This window comes from Canis lupus, chromosome 11, assembly GCF_003254725.2.
Source record: "Canis lupus dingo isolate Sandy chromosome 11, ASM325472v2, whole genome shotgun sequence".
In the NCBI taxonomy this organism is placed as follows: domain Eukaryota; kingdom Metazoa; phylum Chordata; class Mammalia; order Carnivora; family Canidae; genus Canis; species Canis lupus.
In genome coordinates, this window is record NC_064253.1 from 28,668,121 (window position 1) to 28,686,992 (window position 18,872).

At 37.1% G+C, this 18,872-nt stretch overlaps 1 protein-coding gene across 39 annotated transcripts in view; it reads right to left on the reverse strand.

The window, feature by feature from the left end:
• The window catches only part of PTPRD (protein tyrosine phosphatase receptor type D), a 2,185,700-nt gene that overhangs the window by 150,904 nt on the left and 2,015,924 nt on the right, over positions 1 to 18,872 (reverse strand). For 16 of the 39 annotated variants that reach the window (XM_049116106.1, XM_049116100.1, XM_049116099.1 and 13 more), the window contains 7 exons: positions 17,640 to 17,945; positions 16,570 to 16,763; positions 14,132 to 14,158; positions 10,063 to 10,180; positions 6,786 to 7,373; positions 6,248 to 6,348; positions 4,994 to 5,253 (listed from right to left, as the gene is read on the reverse strand). In XM_049116106.1, coding sequence (XP_048972063.1) covers positions 4,994 to 5,253; positions 6,248 to 6,348; positions 6,786 to 7,373; positions 10,063 to 10,180; positions 14,132 to 14,158; positions 16,570 to 16,763; positions 17,640 to 17,945 — 1,594 coding nt within the window. The remainder of the gene's footprint in view (positions 1 to 4,993; positions 5,254 to 6,247; positions 6,349 to 6,785; positions 7,374 to 10,062; positions 10,181 to 14,131; positions 14,159 to 16,569; positions 16,764 to 17,639; positions 17,946 to 18,872) is intronic. The other 23 variants (XM_025431949.3, XM_049116113.1, XM_049116112.1 and 20 more) reach the window with 7 other exon arrangements.

The following is an 18,872-nucleotide window of genomic DNA, read 5'->3' on the forward strand; positions in this document are numbered from 1 at the left end:
TTGCTTCTGAAGAATGGTGGAGTTGCTAGATTTTCTGACTGGCATTCTGACCCCTAAATCTATCCAAGAAGACTGAGGCATCACAAATTCCTGCTAGCAGAACCTGCAGTACCCACAGGGCTATTTCACAAGAAATTTGGACTTTCCCTGAAAGAGGTTCCTCACTTCTCCACACAAAAACCATGTGTGAAAGAGTACAAAAGCAATGAGCCATGGCTGTGTCATGTTTACAAGAGTCAGATTTGTTGCTGGGTGGTGAGAGGTTGGGGGTAGGGATCAAGACTTCCCAATTACCTTGGCCAGAAATTAGATGCATGGTTTCTGTTGATAAAAAACAGTCCTTTAGGGGCACCTGGGTGGTTCAGTGGTTGAGCATCTGCCTTTGGCTCAGGTAGTGATCCCTGAGTCCTCGGATCGAGTCCCAAATCAGGATCCCTCTGGGGAGACTGCTTCTGTTTCTGCCTCTCTGTCTCTCATGAATAAATAAATAAATAAAATCTTTTAAAAAAGCAACACGGCCCTTTAATCACCAAAATTTCATTTTACCAGAAAACAAATTGGAAGTATTTTTCTTTTTTTTTTTAATATTTATTTATTCATGAGAGACACAGAGATAGAGGCAGAGACACAGGCAGAGGGAGAAGCAGACCGTATGGAGGGATCACAACCTGAGCCTAAGGCAGATGCTCAACCACTGAGCCACCCATGTGTCCCTGGAAGTATTTTTCTAAAGAGCTTTCACCTAAATATAAGTTAGCAACCCAGCCCATGGCTCTGGTATTAGTGTTTTCTCTCCTCATTTCTCCCAGGATATTCTGGAAAGCTACATTCCTTTCTAATTTCTTAACTTGCCAACTGCTGCAAGTGGCACAGCATGGCACCCAGCTGCCTCTAATAAAATGGACTGTGCCACATGACAACAGGATGTGTAACTTTGTTATCACCCCTTGAAAAAGTCCAATGTATATAGATTATTTAGCATTTTTTTTTGGTTTATTTTTCTAACAGGAAATTTGTTTTTCATTTCCTTTTTTTTTTTTAATTTTTATTTATTTATGATAGTCACAGAGAGAGAGAGAGGCAGAGACACAGGCAGAGGGAGAAGCAGGCTCCATGCACCGGGAGCCCGACGTGGGACTCGATCCCGGGTCTCCAGGATCGCGCCCTGGGCCAAAGGCAGGCGCCAAACCGCTGCGCCACCCAGGGATCCCTTGTTTTTCATTTCCTATGGTTCTGATACTTTTCCCTCTCGAGTAGTTTCCTAGTTTTGTCTTTTGCTCTTTTTTTCCCCAGAGAGACTAGAATATATTTCTGGGAATCCTTAAATTCATTTCTAGAACACATTTTTCCCCCACAGTCATTTGCTTTCTTTTTATATTTCATAATGATCTCTTCTCTTTGTTACCAAAGTTTTACTCTTTTCTCTGACTCCCATTTCAAATGTAGGAGGAAGCAGTACATAAATAAAACAAAGGGGAAAACTGAGCAAGCTAAAGAAGAGCACTAAAAGACTACATTCTACGATATTCTTGACTCATTCAGAAGTTGGAAAATGAACCAAAAATATACCACCAATGGAATAAAATGCCATTTCTCAATAATGTCTAACACATTCCACTAAGCCAATTGGGTAAAGAGCCACTAAAGGCATTTTTTTTTCTTAAGTCTTGGAAACTAATAACAAATACTACAAATTATTCTATCCTATTTTCATCTTTCCATTGCTCTTTCCCTGAATAGACAGTTCATGTTTTTAAATGGACTGAATTTATACTCTGTATCTTTCCCTGTTCTTTATTTGCAACTATTTTACCTTTCCTAAATCTTTCCTCCCCTTCAAGACTCAGGTTAAATACTAGCTCCTTCTAGATGATGTCTCCCCTGACACTCAATTTGGGCTGGAACTTGGGCAGTACTTACTCCATTATATTCACATGATCTATTTTTTCTATCTGTCCTGGTACCATAATGTAGGGCTTCATCTCAGTCATCTATTCCCAGACCTGGCACTGGCAATGTATAGAATACATGTTTGTTGGATGCCAGCTGAAATGTCTTTGTGGATGAGGTAGACAAGTAACAAATGCTAGTCTTTCTCTTGCTCCTGCTGTATCACGTATACTGTCTTTTCCCAGAAACAGCATCTCTCCAACCCCACTCCCACAGACCAGCTAGGCTCCTGTCATTCTTTAGACCTCAGTTTTAATGTTGCTTTCTCGGGAACCCTTCCCTGAGCTACTAAACTGGAGTTGGATACTCCTCCTTTGGCCTCCCTTATCCAGCTAGTCTTTGGTATCCTAAAACTCCATTTCAACTGACTCTATTTGTCCAAATTTCCCAATTAACTATGTGGTAGAAGAGCAATGAGGAAGTTAGCATTATCTCTACTATGTCCCTAAAACATTTCCTGGCATATATATATATATCCACAGATGATTTAAACAAAAATGGATAAATATAATCTCACTCTCATATTAAATCTTGTTGGAATAAAAATTACACTAATATTCCATTCTTGTTTCCAGTTTTCTGAATGATACAAAAGGAAGAGTGGACAAAAAAAGGAGATCTGATTTCTCAGTGAATTTATTTTAGTCATGATCTTTTGGAAATCCCACCATCTGGTTAAAATCCTCCAATTATCTCATCAAATAAATAAGAACAGAACGTTTTCTCTGGAAGCATTTATATTAGTTAAGTCAAAAGTCACCAATTATTAGACTCTCCTAAATTTCAACCATGGCACTACATTAAAAACTTCTTGCTTATAATTTTACTTTTTAATAGCTATTCTTTTTTTTCTGTCATCTTTTTTTTTTTTTAATTTTCTGGAGCTTTGGAAAATTTTGACTGTACACACCTTCTTGAAAATTCTTTTGCCATGAACTTGCCCTGGCTTGGTTCTTCACTTAACTTTGTAATAAACCCTACTGTGTCCTCTACTAGCTCTTTCCTTCCTGAGACCTTTACTTTAGCCTTTCGCTTCATATCTTCACCCCACTGTCTCAGTGATTCTTTTTCCATAAATACATGCTGTTCTGTTAACGACTCTCAAATTCCTATTCATAAACATAGTAATTTCTTTAAACATGCATCTCTAACTAGGTATTTCACTGATATCTCACATAAAACATACCCAAAATTGAACCCCTTCATTTCCTCCTGATTTTTCATCCTTTAGGATGAATGGCAGCATTATTCACTTTGTCATCCAAATTCAACTCTCAGAGTCATCCATGACATTTTTTTCTTTGCCTTGATCCCTCATTCCTACTATGTTACTGCCCTTATCTGCCTCTTTATCCTATTTCCCTCAATTCCAACTGATTTCAGAATCTAGTTGTTTACCTAGAATCAACCAACTACGTAATGACATCCCAACACTTTTCTCTACATTGCTCCAATCCTTCCAACGTATGCCCTCAGGAGCCATCTTCCCTAAGAACTGTCCTAATTATGTCACCAGATTGCTGCTAAATGTGAAGGTCCTAACAATTCATAAACTATGCATAAACATCTCTGCTTGACCTTCAAATCTTTTGAAACAAGTTTCATCTAAACATGATTGTATGGGATACAAGAAATGAGAAGGCAAGCAGACAGCACAAGCTTCACCATGCAGTAAATATTCAATAAGTATTTCCTGAAATGGAAAGAAGGAAACTGAGGTATTATATAAATGATACATGCCACTCTCTTGCATAAACACCTTTCCTGAATTTCCATGGTCCAGTTCTGAGTGCAACCTGGCTCTTACTCACCTCTCTTATGTTTCTTGTCCAGGCCTTACAAAATAACTTGGCTTCCTTAACTAATGAGCCTTTGCATATAATCTTCTCACTCTGATATTTTGTATCCTACTTGTCCTTTAAGATTAAACAAGAACTCTCCTTGACCCATTTCATTATCAGTTAGCTGTTCTTAATAGAGTCTAACTCTATCATTGGCATGTATTATACCTGTTCCTCTGTATCCTTCACTCTATGGTAGCTCTTTGAGGGCAAAGACCACATCTTTTTTTGTTCTCCAGGGTCACCCACAATATTCATACTGAATACTGACTGCAGTGAAAAAAAATTTTTTTTCCTATCAACTATATCCGGCCAGCTATACTGGTTATAAAATGCATTGGCAATAAATAAAATATTTTTAAAAATGCATTGGCTAAATCAACTAACTATATATAACCAGTAAACTACTTAATTGACTGGATTTGATTGTTTACATCAGCCCCACTGGCCTCTACACTGTGCTCTGTCCACAAGAGAAAACTTCCATTTTCTAACTTTCATGTATTTTCCAATGTCATTCTGAACTATAACTTTTGAAATGCCTCCTTTCAATACACATATAAAACAACAGTGCCATACTATTTTTTTCTCATTTCCCAAAGTTTCTTTCAGCTTCGTAATGTTTTGTGAGACTTCCTCACCATTATAATAAGATTTGCCAAATATTATTCAACTAGTCACTTTATTCTGTATACTATGGCATAAACTCCTTTGGAGTAAGGACCATGTTTTCTTTTTGTCTATCTCTACTACATTACATCATTCCTGGGACATAAAAAACACTTAATGTTAAATTAATGAGAATCTGTATTATAGGGATCCCTGGGTGGCGCGGCGGTTTGGCGCCTGCCTTTGGCCCAGGGCGCGATCCTGGAGACCCGGGATCGAATCCCACATCGGGCTCCCTGCATGGAGCCTGCTTCTCCCTCTGCCTATGTCTCTGCCTCTCTCTCTCTCTCTCTGTGTGACTATCATGAATAAATAAATAAAATCTTTAAAAAAAAAAAAAGAATCTGTATTATAATGAACATGAGAACATGGTGTAATAAAATTCAAATAAAATGGAGGGCCAATGAGCAAGAATCTTTTACTCCACATACAGTAATAGACTCTTTTATAACTTCTCTAATACTGAGGTTGAATATTCTTTTCCTGCTTGCTTGCATTCCTATCCCTTGGCCCTAGCCCTTCAGTCAACTTACTTTATATTCTCATTTGCGGGTACTTCAGGCAGTTGCACAGTAATCATGCCATCCAGGTTGGTCTTCCCAATGAAGGCGGGCTTGGTACGTAGCACATCTGGTGCAGTCTTTGCCGTGACCCTGTGTTGCAGCCCACCAGCACTATTTCCACGGTTTGTTAGCACAAATGAATATGACTTCTCAGGCTTCAAGTTGACAATTAACTTCTGGGTGGCCCGGCCATCTACTTCTTCTACCATTTTCCCATCATCATAAAGAATCTAGAAGATACAACCAATCAAAGAGATTTGGTTATCAGAGAGGCAATGTGCTTTCTAAACTAATGTGTTCCTGTGTATAGAATATGCATGTCAAGTCAATTCTAATTTTGGATAATTCCCAAGCCTGTAAGTGTTCATAAACTCTAGAGATTGAATCAATTTTTCTTTTGGTTCTTACTGCATAATTCTGTAATGTTTCTAAGTCTATCAAAAATACAGAAAGAAATGTACAATATTTTTCCAATATTCGACTTGTTGCTTGTATATAATTAACGGAGATTGTGCAGAAATGTTCTGGGTTTTCAATGTATTATTCATATCACCTTTTTTCTAAATGCTGTTATTCCTGTTCTGGAGTATAGTTTTGCCTTCAAAAATGTTTCTTTCTTCATAGACTTGCACTTTCATAGACTTGCACTTCTTGCTAACATCTCTAGTATCTCTCAACCACAAATTAGAGTTTAAAACATACAAAGAAGGACACCTGGGTGGCTCAGCGGTTGAGCATCTGCCTTTGGCTCAGGGCATGATCCCAGGATCCTGGGATTGAGTCCCACATCGGGCTCCCTGTGAGGAGCCTGCTTATCCTTCTGCCTGTGTCTCTGCCTCTGTCTCTGTATCTCTCATGAATAAATAAATAAAAGATTTTTTAAATTAAAAAAACATACAAAGAATCAGGCCCATAAACACATTTTTAAAATCCCAGGATGCAGCATTTTAAAGAATTAGAAACTATGTAAATTTCATTTTCTGGTGAAATAAGAAAAGCACTAGCTTAGATGTAAAAAGACTTGGAACTACAAGGTGACTGACAAGTAATACCACCCCTAGGCTTCAGCTCCCTCTTCATCTTTCAAGTGAAACCAAAACGGAGAAAAGCAAGTGTGTGCGGTTGAATCAGTGGTGCATATGCTTTCTAAGTAACCTACCCAGGTAAACTGCGTGCCCGCCCCCCCTTCACCCATGATACCTTACAAATTAGAAGGCAACTTACTTTGAAAGGCATGGCGGAATTATAATTTTCTGGAATTTCCCAAGATAGCAGCACTGAAGTCTTCATTACTGCTTTCACATGAAAATTTTTTGCAAACACTGCTGGAAAAGGAAAAACAGTGTATTTACACTCCTCCTAAGAACGTATGACCTGTCCTTGTCCACCATAGACCATCGGGCTTACGGCAGATGCCATGTACTTTGATCAGAGAGACAAGTGTGATTTGCCTACCTGTTTAGACCATTCATTCTACTACCCCATTCTCATAAGGATCTCTCTTTTTTCCAATTCAGTCAACTATATTATACTCTCCTTACCTGAGAACACTGGGGTGCTGTCAGCCAGACTTGCTTGGCATTCTATAACCAAAATCTAAGGCATCCAAAACATATTAAGTTTTATATACTTTACCTTTTTGCTTTTGCTGAACCTATATTAATATGAATGGTCCGATCAGTTTATTTATAGCTTCAAAATACTGATTTCCAAAGACCGACATTCCTTTAAAGGAGGAAGGCCATAAGCAGACAAATCCTACCTTGATCCACAGGCAGTGTCCTGAACTGGACACTGGGACTATATGGCCCGGGCCCTTTGCTCGTGTGAGCACGTACTTTTACATCATATGTGGTATCTGGCTTTAAGCCACTGAGTGTCATAGTGGTATCAGCTGGAACAATAAGCTGCTCCAACGGAAGAAGAGGGATGTTGATATCCCGATACAGAAGAGTGTACTTGGTGATGATGCCATTTCTCTCTGCTAGGACAGGTGGCTGCCAGGATAACTGGACGGAGGTTGAAGTAGTGCCTTCTGAGTGGAGGTTTTGAGGGAATCCAGTTGGGACTTCTTCTGGAACAGAAATCTCCTTCACTATCTCTTCCCCAAAGCCCACTTTGTTTCTGGCTGAGAGCCTGAAGATATATGATGCTCCCTTATGGATGTCTGTAGCTGTAAAGTGATCTTCTTTATCAGAGAACTCAAGAGTAGTGAGTGGTTCCGTATCTTTCCGGCCAAATTTTAGGCGATAGCCCTGAAGAGGTCCAAATGTGTCCACAGGGGGGTGCCATTGAATGAGAGCAGTATTCATTTGAGTGTGATTAATCACAAGCCGAGGTTTTCCTGGAACTAGAGCACACGGGAGGGAGTGGTCAGACCAACCTATACAGACATTCACACTGTAATCACTGCTGAGTGGGAGCACCACTCTATGGAAATTCCCATGACACTATTTATTTAAAAAGCCTTGGTCTATATACCTCTGTGGAAATATGCTTCTTCTCATAGTTAATTATTAAGATAGGCTGAGATACCAGAATTTGATAACAGACACAAATAGGCTTAAACAATAATTCAAGAGTATTTAAAACAAAACAAAAAGGGACACCTGGGTGGCTCAGTGGTTGAGCATCTGCCTTTGGCCCAGGACACAATCCCAGAGTCCCGGGTTCAAGTTCCACATTAGGCTCCCTACGGGGAGCCTGCTTCTCCCTCTGCCTGTGTCTGCCTCTCTCTGTGTGTCTCATGAATGAATTAATAAATAAAAAAATAAATAAATCTTTAAAAAAATAAAACAAAACAAAATATCTTCTCATATCAAAACTACCACACATGTGGTAAAGGTTCATGCCACAGAAAAATGAATCCAAGTAGAGATTAGCTAATTAGATACAGCTAATAAGAATAATAATCATAACATATTTAATTATTGGGTACACGCAATGTACCAGGCACTGTGCTCAGAGCGTTCAGTGTAGTATCTCATTTGATTTACATTTTTCACTCTTGACTACACACTCTGATTATTTATTATCTTCATTTTCCATAATAAGAAAATGACACCCAGAGAGATAGAAAACTGCATAGTCAAAGGTATAATAAGTGAGAAAGCTATGAGACAATCTGAATCCATAGCCCCAACACTTAACTCTATTCTTATGTTGCTTGAAAGATTTTTTAAAGTACAAAATTATGTTTCTTTGAGTTATATTGGTTATAATTTGCACTCTTTGTCTATACTTTATATTGGGATAAACCATGACTAAAGGATGCTTTTTGACTAGGAGGTTGACAGAAAATAAAACTCGAGCTTTTCTCTTAAGGATATTATAAATCTGGATTTTCACACCTCCAACCTAGGCTCAGTGAGGAAGTATGAAGACAATAAATGTATAGACATCTAAAATATAAGCATTGTCTACCTCAACATCCAAGTTTCCTGTGATTAAGAAAGATTTGAAATTGTAAATAGAAACACCAAAATAATCTATAACAATTCTAAATAATTTTTGAATAGTCACAAAAAAGTGATGATCCAGTCTTAGTGCTATTGAAATAGACAATGCCATTTATTTCCCTGGGATTCACATCCCTAGGCTATAAATTCTCTACTTTCTCTGTCTCATTATAGCACCTCTATCTTAAGAGCAATAGGAACTTGATGCTTTACGTAAGACATCTCAGACTAATTAAGACACAATTACAAATTTAGGTGTAGGAAATGTATTTTCTTCATTTTGAGATTTAATTTCAGGGGTTTACCCTTAGTTGTCTACATTTCAATATAGGCTGGTTCCACAGCCAGGCAACATGCCCCCACTGAACATGTATCTCCTCTGCAGGGTATTAAATTAGCTTGATACAATGCTATTCTTAAAAAAAATATTTTAAAAAAATAAGGCCCAGAAGACTTTGCCTTAAAGGAGTTTTGCCATCTGTAATCCTGCTGCTTGAGGCAGTTCCAGGTGGCAGGATGTAAGTGAGGCAAATCTTATGACATTTAGACAAATTTGGCAGTGAGCATGGCACCCAGGAGGGTACTCAACATCACAGCTGTTCTTTGCTTTATGCCTTTACCTAGAGGTGTGTTCCTAAAAAGTTGTGAGAGAAGCGAATCAGGAGGAGTAAATCAAATCATAGTTTAAATGTTCCATGGGAGATTGCTATATAAAGGGATTGGAGGAGAATCCTTTTGTAATTATGTCTTAATTTATTGGTTTTACAATGTCAGGTCTTCCTTCATGCTGGCTTTTCCTAATGTGAGCCAATCAAAGTAACTCTAAAGAGCATTAAGAAACTTTGTTCTTCAGAGGAGCGATCTGACATTTTGCAGCCTTCTTCTCTTTTCTGTTCCCCATCTTTTATGTGATTTGGCTTCTTCAGAATCCCCACAGCAAGGAGTGAAGAGGAGAAAATGGCAAAAACACCCTAGAACTGTAAGTCATCAGCGAGTTCAACATGGCAGCTCTTCTAAAAAGGTTTGTTGCAGAGAGAGGTTGAAGCTAATGAGTGACATCTCTGCCCACATGATCATCCCACTGGACATTCATGGAACTTGCATCACTCATGTTTCAGCTCAAATAACTTTCCTCTAAGAGACCCTCTCCAACCACTCTTCGTAAACAGCCACTAGGGGCTATCCTATCTTTAATGTCTACTTACCTTTATATTTCAACTTCAAAGTTACTGATGATTTATTATATATTCATTTGTCTACTAGCTAAGTATCTAGTTTGACTTAGAAAATAAGTTTCAGGAGGGAAGAATATTTCTGTTCTGTTGATGGCTGTATCCTCAGTACTGGTAGTAATGCTTGACATGTAGTAGGTGCACATGAACATACTTGTTGAATGACTGACTGGATAATTTGGGCAAAGTGTGTCTTGAAATTTTTTTTCTGAACTGTATATCAAAAAACACAAAAGTTGAACCATAGTCCACTTTTTCTTTCTGATAGAATTCACCATACCATTCGGAAAATGAGTATTATTGTCACCTGGAAAATGTTCAAGGCACATTTATGCACAAATAAGGTTACCTGCCCCAGTGGTGGACACCAGTTTAGGCTTGCTGCGAGCACCATCTCCTTTGGTGGTATAGGCTGTGACAGTGAGGGAGTAGGAAGTTTCAGGCTGTAGCCCAGAAATAATCATGTCCTAAAATGACACAATAGAACAACACTGATTCAAAACACTACAAATACCCTGGGGGAAAAATCAAAGCATTCATCTTCATTCTCTGCATGCTTGAATACTCCCTGTAGCCATGCCAAGCACTGGAAGCTTCATGCCTGTTGCTCATGCTATGAATGATGTGTTTTCATGCTGACATTAAAGTGGGGTCTTTAGCCATCGTGAGAGGTAATTCTAAGAAGTAGTAGTTAAAAACACAATACCTGGGGCCAGAACTCCTGAATTCTTGAATTTAAAGCTGCATCTCCTTATTTACTAGCTTGGTGATCCAGGGCAGGTGAGTTAACCCCCTCTGTACCTCAGTTTCTCATGTGAAGGTTGGAATAACAGAAGGATTCAATGAATTGTATCAGGTAAATACTAAAAACTTATGCCTGGCTCATGGTGAGCAAACAATAAACCAGCAGTTATATTATGCCAGGAGCTCTCAATATGGATCCACTATAGTCTGGCCCACAGACCAGTGATGCAGCTGATGCCAATGCAGTCTGTTTTATGCCTATGCTAGTATTTTGCCAAATGGCTGATCTGTCAGACCTAGATATCCTGACAGCCAGAGAAGTTTCTTAGGACTCAAGTAACATAGTATTGGTTAGTTACATACAGTATGGACTAAAATCATTACACATTAAGGAGAATTTTCTGGTGATTTGGAGTAGGTCATAAAACCAAAGAACAATGCATTTTTCACCACATCCTCATGGAGAGTACTCACAGCACATCCTCATGGAGAGTACTCAATTAATTCTGTTTAGAAATGTCAAATGTCATACACTATTTATCACAATTCTAGTTTTCTCTTAATTTTGGCCCAAAAATGTGAATGGTTACAAAATTTAGACCTGTTCTTCCAAACAGGAGATTATATAATTCTTTACATAGAGTAGTTTGTTCTGTTATTTTCTTTAGAGTTGCTACACATACACCTGCATCCCCACACACAAATACACAGTCGTAAAGAGCCCTTTCAGATATTTGGCACTGCTATGTTTTCAAATTAAATATGATTAGATTCAATAAATAATACAATGTCATTGTCTTCCACATCTGAAGACAATGCAAGTGAGAGTTTATGGAATGGACTAGATTGTGTGTAGGACAGAAGGATTTTTCTGTGCAAGGCTGTAAGACACACCATAGAACTCAACTATTGAATCTGATCCCAAATATGACAGCTTTCGACAGTATGCTTTTCTCAAAATAGTAGGAATATCACTGGAATAGAAATTCAGGAATTTCAGATATCATCCTGAGCAGCCATTGGAAATATTATTCTACCAAAAGAATGGGCTATATTTGGGAGAGAGATTTTATTTTCAGGACCTTGGAATGGTTTCACTAACATTAGAGAGGCTATAAAAACCATCTGAATCACCCAAGAGTAGCATTCTAAATTACAGTAGATATACTGGGTATTCCAGAAATTATGATGGGAAAATGACAACATTATTGTTTCCAAAGTCCCTCTCACATGCTACTGAATTTCTGCTATATTTAGGCAAGACTACCCCAGTAGGCAAGACTGGGGTAGGGTGGGGAAAAGCAGGGCTTGGTTCTATCACCAAATCATGTAGAAAGGAATTTATGTACTCTGAGCCTTATATAAGTCTCTTTCATTTGTCAAATTGGATGAACCACACATGCCCTTCCTCTCATGCCGGCTGTTACAGGATAACATATGTAATGCAATTTGTAATTGGCCAAACCCTCTGTGGTGGTATAATCGCAGCTGAATACACCCCTATCTGCCTGGATCACATCATCTCGTGTGTTATATTTTCTTTCTTTAAACTGTGGGCATACTTCCTTGGTGGTTTCCATATGCTCTGTGAGGTGGTGTGGCTGATAGCATGACCACCATTCCTCATTCTCGTTTGCCTTCTCCCATCATATCCCCACTCAACTTCCTGCCCCTGCCTATTAAAAATTGGCATTCCTGGATGCTGAAACAGTTACTGGCCTGCTGTGTTTCTCTCTAGTCCCCCCTCCCCCCCAAAAAAACACACCTCCAAACCTTAAGGAATTTTTCCTCTCTATGTTCTAAACTCATTTCTGGTCCTGTTTTCCCATCAGGGCTCCAGTGGCATGTACACTGTAAATATGTGTTGGACATTTCCCCTTGACAATCAATTGTTCCCTCAAGTTCAACTTAACTGAAGCTCAAATGTCATTCCCAAGAGCAAATTCCCCTCCTTGCTTCTACACTTTGATGAATGGTTTAGATGCTCCAAACCTATGAGTGACTTGATCTCTTTTTCTTCCTCTAATTCTTAGTAAGTTTTTGTCAATTTTTCTTCTAAAATATTGACCAAAACTGCCCCTTTTTCATCTCCACTGCTTCAACTCTATTGAATTTTTATTATTTAATGACTACTTTAGTAAAAGAACTATTTTTGTTTCCCTGTTTACTATCTTCTTTCTCTCTAATCTATCCACTATGTCATTGGCTTTCAAGCTGCAGGTAATGACCCACTTAAGTAGGTCATGAAATCAATTTACTCAGTCATGACTTGCATTTTAAAAAAGAAATAGGATATACTTCATGCAAAATATTAAATTTTACATATATTTAAAGGTAATATATTATTTTGTAAGACCTTTATTTTAAACATATGAACACATTGGTCATAACATATAATGCATTTCTTACTATGGATCACAATAAGAAGTTTATCAAACACTGTCAGTTCCACTAAAACTGATACCTTGCCTATCGTATTTACCAATATTCCCAATAAGAGCCCTGCATTTCGGCAAAAAAAAAAAAAAAAAATACTAAATGAAAAAATACCCTTACCAGCCTTTATCTTACTTCTGTTTTTAATAATTTTCTGTATCTCTCCAGTCCTGAAGAGTTAAAAGCTAGCTCTTTAGCTTGACACTTCAGGTTTTCCCAACATTATACTGAAAGTTATTCCTTCACCATACTTAGCACTAATTTACTAGCTTGAACCCCTTCATTCATGTTGAATTGGAAAGCCCATATCACTTGACTATATCACATTCATGACCTGCCTCAATAGCTACATCATAAAAAATGCATTCCTACCTCTGAATCCCCAACACACACAGACACACACACACACACACACACACACACACACTTTTCCACCTCTTCAACCTTTATATATTTCTTAAGTTCTCAACAAAGTTTCAAGACCTCTTCTACTTTTGGTCCATGGCCCCTGAACTCATAGTTCTGGCTGACAATGCCACTCATTTACTAATTAATTACATATTGCTTGAGGTCATCACTTTTGTTGTAATTTATGGAACTTTTCTGAACTGTACATCCTTCCTAGCCACCTACTGCAAACACTTAGAAGGTAGGTGTCACATCCTATATCTCCCACAGAAACCTATGCATAGTAATAAGCTACCAATAAATAACATAATCCAGCCATTGAAATATTTTAAAAAATTCCTCCTTCAGTGAGATACTTTCTGCCTCTTGGCATGACTTATTCAATTTAACTCAAATTTCTATGGGTACAACAGAGAATTGCCATGTCTAGATATAATTAGTACCAGATCTACAGAGTTTTATCTGCGGAAAATGTAACCCTCGGGTACGGTCTATGAGTGGCCTATATCAAACAGCTTGATATCTCTCATCTGTGATACATCCACTTAAAGCATTCCTCCTCTAACTGTGTCACAAGGCAGAGTTAGTAACAGCCATCAAAGCAACATGAGCTCATGATATTTCTTATGCAATCAGTAGCACCATGCCAATTTCACAAAACAAAAACTTAAATTAAAAGTATACCATGTAGTGAGGATAATTTAAAAATAATTTGTTAGTTCATGCATCCAAGCAAACTGTGATGACATATCACAAATAAGTGAAAGAAGGATAACAGAAAAATCAAGCATTTATAATCTTTTCTGACAAAGCCGTCCAAAATTACTCACATGTTCAGTAGTATCATCAAATTCCCACTGATTGAGTTTAAGAAGGTTGGGGAAGAGGAAAACAAAATAAAAAGGAATGAAGAGAAATTTGTAGCCTTATAAAGTCAATGTTGCCCTCCTTAGATTAAAACAAAACAAAACAAAACAAGCAACTGAAGCAGTGTGTACGTAAAATTCCAAAGAGTAGGTGTGTTAGGCTGCCACCCTCACTCTGAACTGAGACATCAAAAGTAAATATGTTTGTATTGTTATTATTAAAATCAGCTAACACATATTTTTAATGTGTGGTTCACTGAAATGAATCAATAAGGTATAATATACAGTTAATGTTTTTAATCATATACTACTTTATGACATTTATTTTTACTTTTTCTTTATGTTATGCAATTAATTTATGTCACTAATTAGAATACCATCTTTCATAAAATATTGGAATCTTATAGCCCCAGGGAAATCTTGCAAGATGCAGTGGAATTTCAATGAAAATTCAGAGAATACATGAAGTAGGCAAAAGAACAATAATCAAAAACATATACACATAAGGCAAATCATCAAATTAATAAAGAAAAGACAAAGTAGGGGATCCCTGGGTGGCTCAGCGGTTTAGAGCCTGCCTTCAGCCCAGGGCGTGATTCTGGAGTCCCAGGATCAAGTCCCGCCTCGGGCTCCCTGCATGAAGCCTGCTTTTCCCTCTGCCTGTGTCTCTGCCTCTCTCTCTCTCTCTCTGTCTCTCTCTCATGAATAAATAAATAAAATCTTTTAAAAAATTAAAAAAAAAAGAAAAGAAATGACAAAGTAGAAGACGGGAAGAACTGTGTTCACATTTAAGGCATTTTTTATCATATAATTCCATTAACCATCATCCTCCACAATGAAAACACTGATAGAACTACAGGTTTATAATGTAAAACTTTCTAGGACTTGAAGAACATAAAACCATTATGGCCATATCATTTTCTTTTTCATAATAACAGACTTACAAAAGAAAATATAGGCATTAATGGCTTGATTAATTTCATATTATGATTACATAATCAGACAGGACAGAATAAATATTTAGAAAAAGCAATGCCCTTTTTCTAGAGTCTAAAGGACTATGAATCTAAGTAATAAGTTCACAAAAATAGACTTCAAAACCATGGAACTGGATTTGGACCTCATTAAGTGAACCTTTAATCCAGATCCCGTTGTCAAAACGTTTCAATATATTAGGAAAAACAGCATTTTCATGAGTTGATTATATTAAAACTTTAGGGTCAATATTTTCCTTAGAGCCACAGGCACATGAGTTGCTCTCTTATTTGCACTGAGACAAGAATGCAAAATTTGGCAACCTGACATAAGAGTTCTCAACTTAGCTCATAGTCTTCCTTACTTTGACACAGGGTAAGAAACCTTTTACTGAAATACATTTCAAATTTTCCAAACCCCAGCCTTTTCCATGCCCAGCCACCAATTTGCTAGATAAGCCTAGTACTCTCCTATTCATAGCATACCATCTCTATACTGGACCCAGTATAGAGAAGCTATCCACAGGTTACATGTAATCCCCAGGAGAAGCTATGAATTGAAATCTTCTTCTTCTTTTCAGGTAACTATATAGAATACAGGTGTATTTATTATAGCATTATCTTTGAAACACTTCAATTTACAAAAAAATAAAATAAATAAAACATGTAATGCTCTGCTTTAAACAACTGATTACAAAGCCAAGTAGTGACTGCATGGTTGAAAACTATCACCCAAGGATCAAGAGAATTTCTCACACACTCAACTGCTCTTCACACTTTTCTTAACTTGGCTTAACATGGTGGATCCCATTTATTTTCCAGAAAACTCTAAATTAATTTTTCATTTCATATATTAAAGGTAAAGTATTATTTTGTAAGACCTTTATTTTAAATATATGAATGCATTGTTCTTCATTTTTCTGGGAAATGAAATAATTACTTCTAAGTATATGGTTTGATAAATATGTACTAAATAAAATACAAGCTGGATAATTTTCTTCAAATAAACATGTCTTTTCTTCAACAGAACAGGTCATACATTTAGTAGTCAGATCAACTTAGTTTCAATAGTTCTAACACAGCTGCTTAGAATTCTTCTTGTTACTTTGATTAAAATCAATTCATTTTTTTTGAAGTCAGAAAGGCAAATTCAGATATAAATGTGGAGAGTTGAGTATCTGTATTTTAAGAAAACAATCACATGTTTTTAATTAGGCTTGAATATCATTTCAGTACAACTCACTTCCTCATATGCTGTCAACTCTGACTGAGAAGGTAAATATGTATCATCTGTTTTAAAAACTAGAATTTTGTACAGGATTTTTAAATGTCAAAAACAATTAAAATGAGGGTCCATTTCAAGGTATAGGCTAAAATAAATATATAATAAATAAATAAAAACATAGGTATGTAATTTCAGAGGCTTACCTGCGCATCAGCCAGCATGACATCCTTCAGCATGGGCTGGCCCTTAGGCTCACCATTTTCCATCCTCACATAATGCACCTGGTATCCTCTTATCTGGCCATGCTGTTTATTGGGCACAGGTGAGCGCCATGAGACTTTAACAGATGTTGAGTTGACAGCCTCTACCTCGACTTTGCGAGGAGGACCACTAGGAACTGGAACAACATCATTGGATAAAAGAAAATTATAGGCACTTGTCCCACCCAGTCAGAGTATTTTCTTTACTTAGGTTTAAAAAAAAAAAATGGGCAGACCCACTATGTTTCCTTTGTGGAATACAAACATTTTCAAGCAATGAAAATGCTCAACCAATCTGCTCTACCTTTTAAGAAAAGATCAAAAAACATGACCGATGCCAAAAAAAAAAAAAAAAATGGAAGAAAAAAAGAGTATCAGAGAAATAGAAAAACATGTAAAAAATGTACAAAAGCCAAGGAAGATGCTTTGAGGCTCAAAGCATTAAAGCACAAAGAGGAATAGCATTGAAATAATAACAAAAACTGGTTGTTGATTGTTGTGTGTTTTTTTAAAGATCTCTTTTTAGCAGAATAAAAAGATTCTTGATTATATCGGTTTTCTTCTTTTTTTCTCCTATCAAAGGTTTTCCAAACAACAGATGCCAAAAATTGAATGTCGAGCATCAGTGTCTCTGAAATATGCAAGACAAAAAAGCAACAAGAAGATAAGAAGACAGTTTTGAAAAGTTAACTTCAAAATGTAAAAGAATGACAAAAAAAGGCCAAGAAAAACGCAGAAGACTTCAGACGGAAGTACAGAGAAGGGCCTGGATTACAAGGTCATAAGAGCCAAATGTTCTTTTAAAAGGAAGCAAATTATTGTGTTGAGATTGAAAAAAAAAAAATGCCCAGGCTACAGCAAAGATAGGTCTTTGGCAAAAACTATTGAAGTTACAGCGATGCTGGGTAAAAAAAAGATGAGCAGAAAACAACTGATTACTGTTAGCCTATCAAAGGACAGCAGACCAAGATTGTGTCAGAAGGGTGCAAACTGACGGAGCAGAGGCAACATACCATCTTCATCAGTTCGAATCAACACGGAGAAGCTCTCAGGGCCAGGGCCAACGTCTGTGTGTGCTGTCACAGTGATGCGGTACTCAGTCCATTTTTCCAGCTGTTCCAAAAGGTATTTAGTAGTGTCCGAAGGAATGCCCAAAATCTCATGAGGTTTGTCATCTTCTCCATCCACTGAGGTGTACTTGATAGAGTATTCAGTAATAATGCCATTCTGTTTTTCCACGGGTGGAGGTTGCCAACTTACCAAAATACTAGTGGAACTTGGGCTGGTGCAACTAATGTCTTGAGGAGGAGCTGATGGCTCTTATTTTGGTAGTGAGTTAAAGGAGGGTTTGAGTGAAAGGACAGGAGTGGTTGGAAAAAAAAATGATAAAACAAAAGAAAAGGCAAAAATAAATAAATGAACAATAAGGGCAACAAAATGAAAATAAGGCTTTGAAACTTAAAATTTTAAATTTATGTACCTTGGCTTAGTAATATGAATAAACCAAAAAATGAATAAATGACCAAAAATAATTGTTAAATAATGGGTGGGGGGAATATGTGAACATGAAACCTTGAGATAATAGAGCCTCAAATAAAATTACCTACCTGCAATTTACATTCTTCTTCTAAACCAATTCCCCAGCCCTACTGTACAGACTACCCAATTAAAAAAAAAAAAAGCTGTAAATATCGAAGATTTATTACATGATAGTCTGATGATGCTTCACAGATTCTGTTTCAAGCTTTCACTTCTACATTCTAGAATGAGGTGAGTCATATACACTATTCATTTGTGAAAAGGTTTTTAGGTCTAAAAAGTTGCAATAACTGTTACAGACCCTTCCACCAATTCTAATTAAAAAAAAAAAAAGAAAAATAAAAGCCCAAATATAAGAGCATTCTTTCTAACTATCTGAAAAACTGAGTCAGCCTGACTAGTTTTAAGGAAAGGTATTAATCTAGCATTGATTGTAGCCCATATACAGTGAACATGCAGAATCAAAAAGGATGAAAACATGTAGTCCAAGATTTACCTACCCGAAGGTAATGTCAGGCTTGTTGATTCTGACTGTAACTTGTACTTACCCTATGTCAGCTTTCAGTTTTTAAAAAAAATTTATTGTAACTCTTCTTGAGACACCATTGCTAGTAAAGAATTAGATTCCACCAGCAAATTTTGATAAAATCAATAATAATCATCTATCCCTTACAAAATGTCAGTAACATAGTCATTAAAAAGAACTG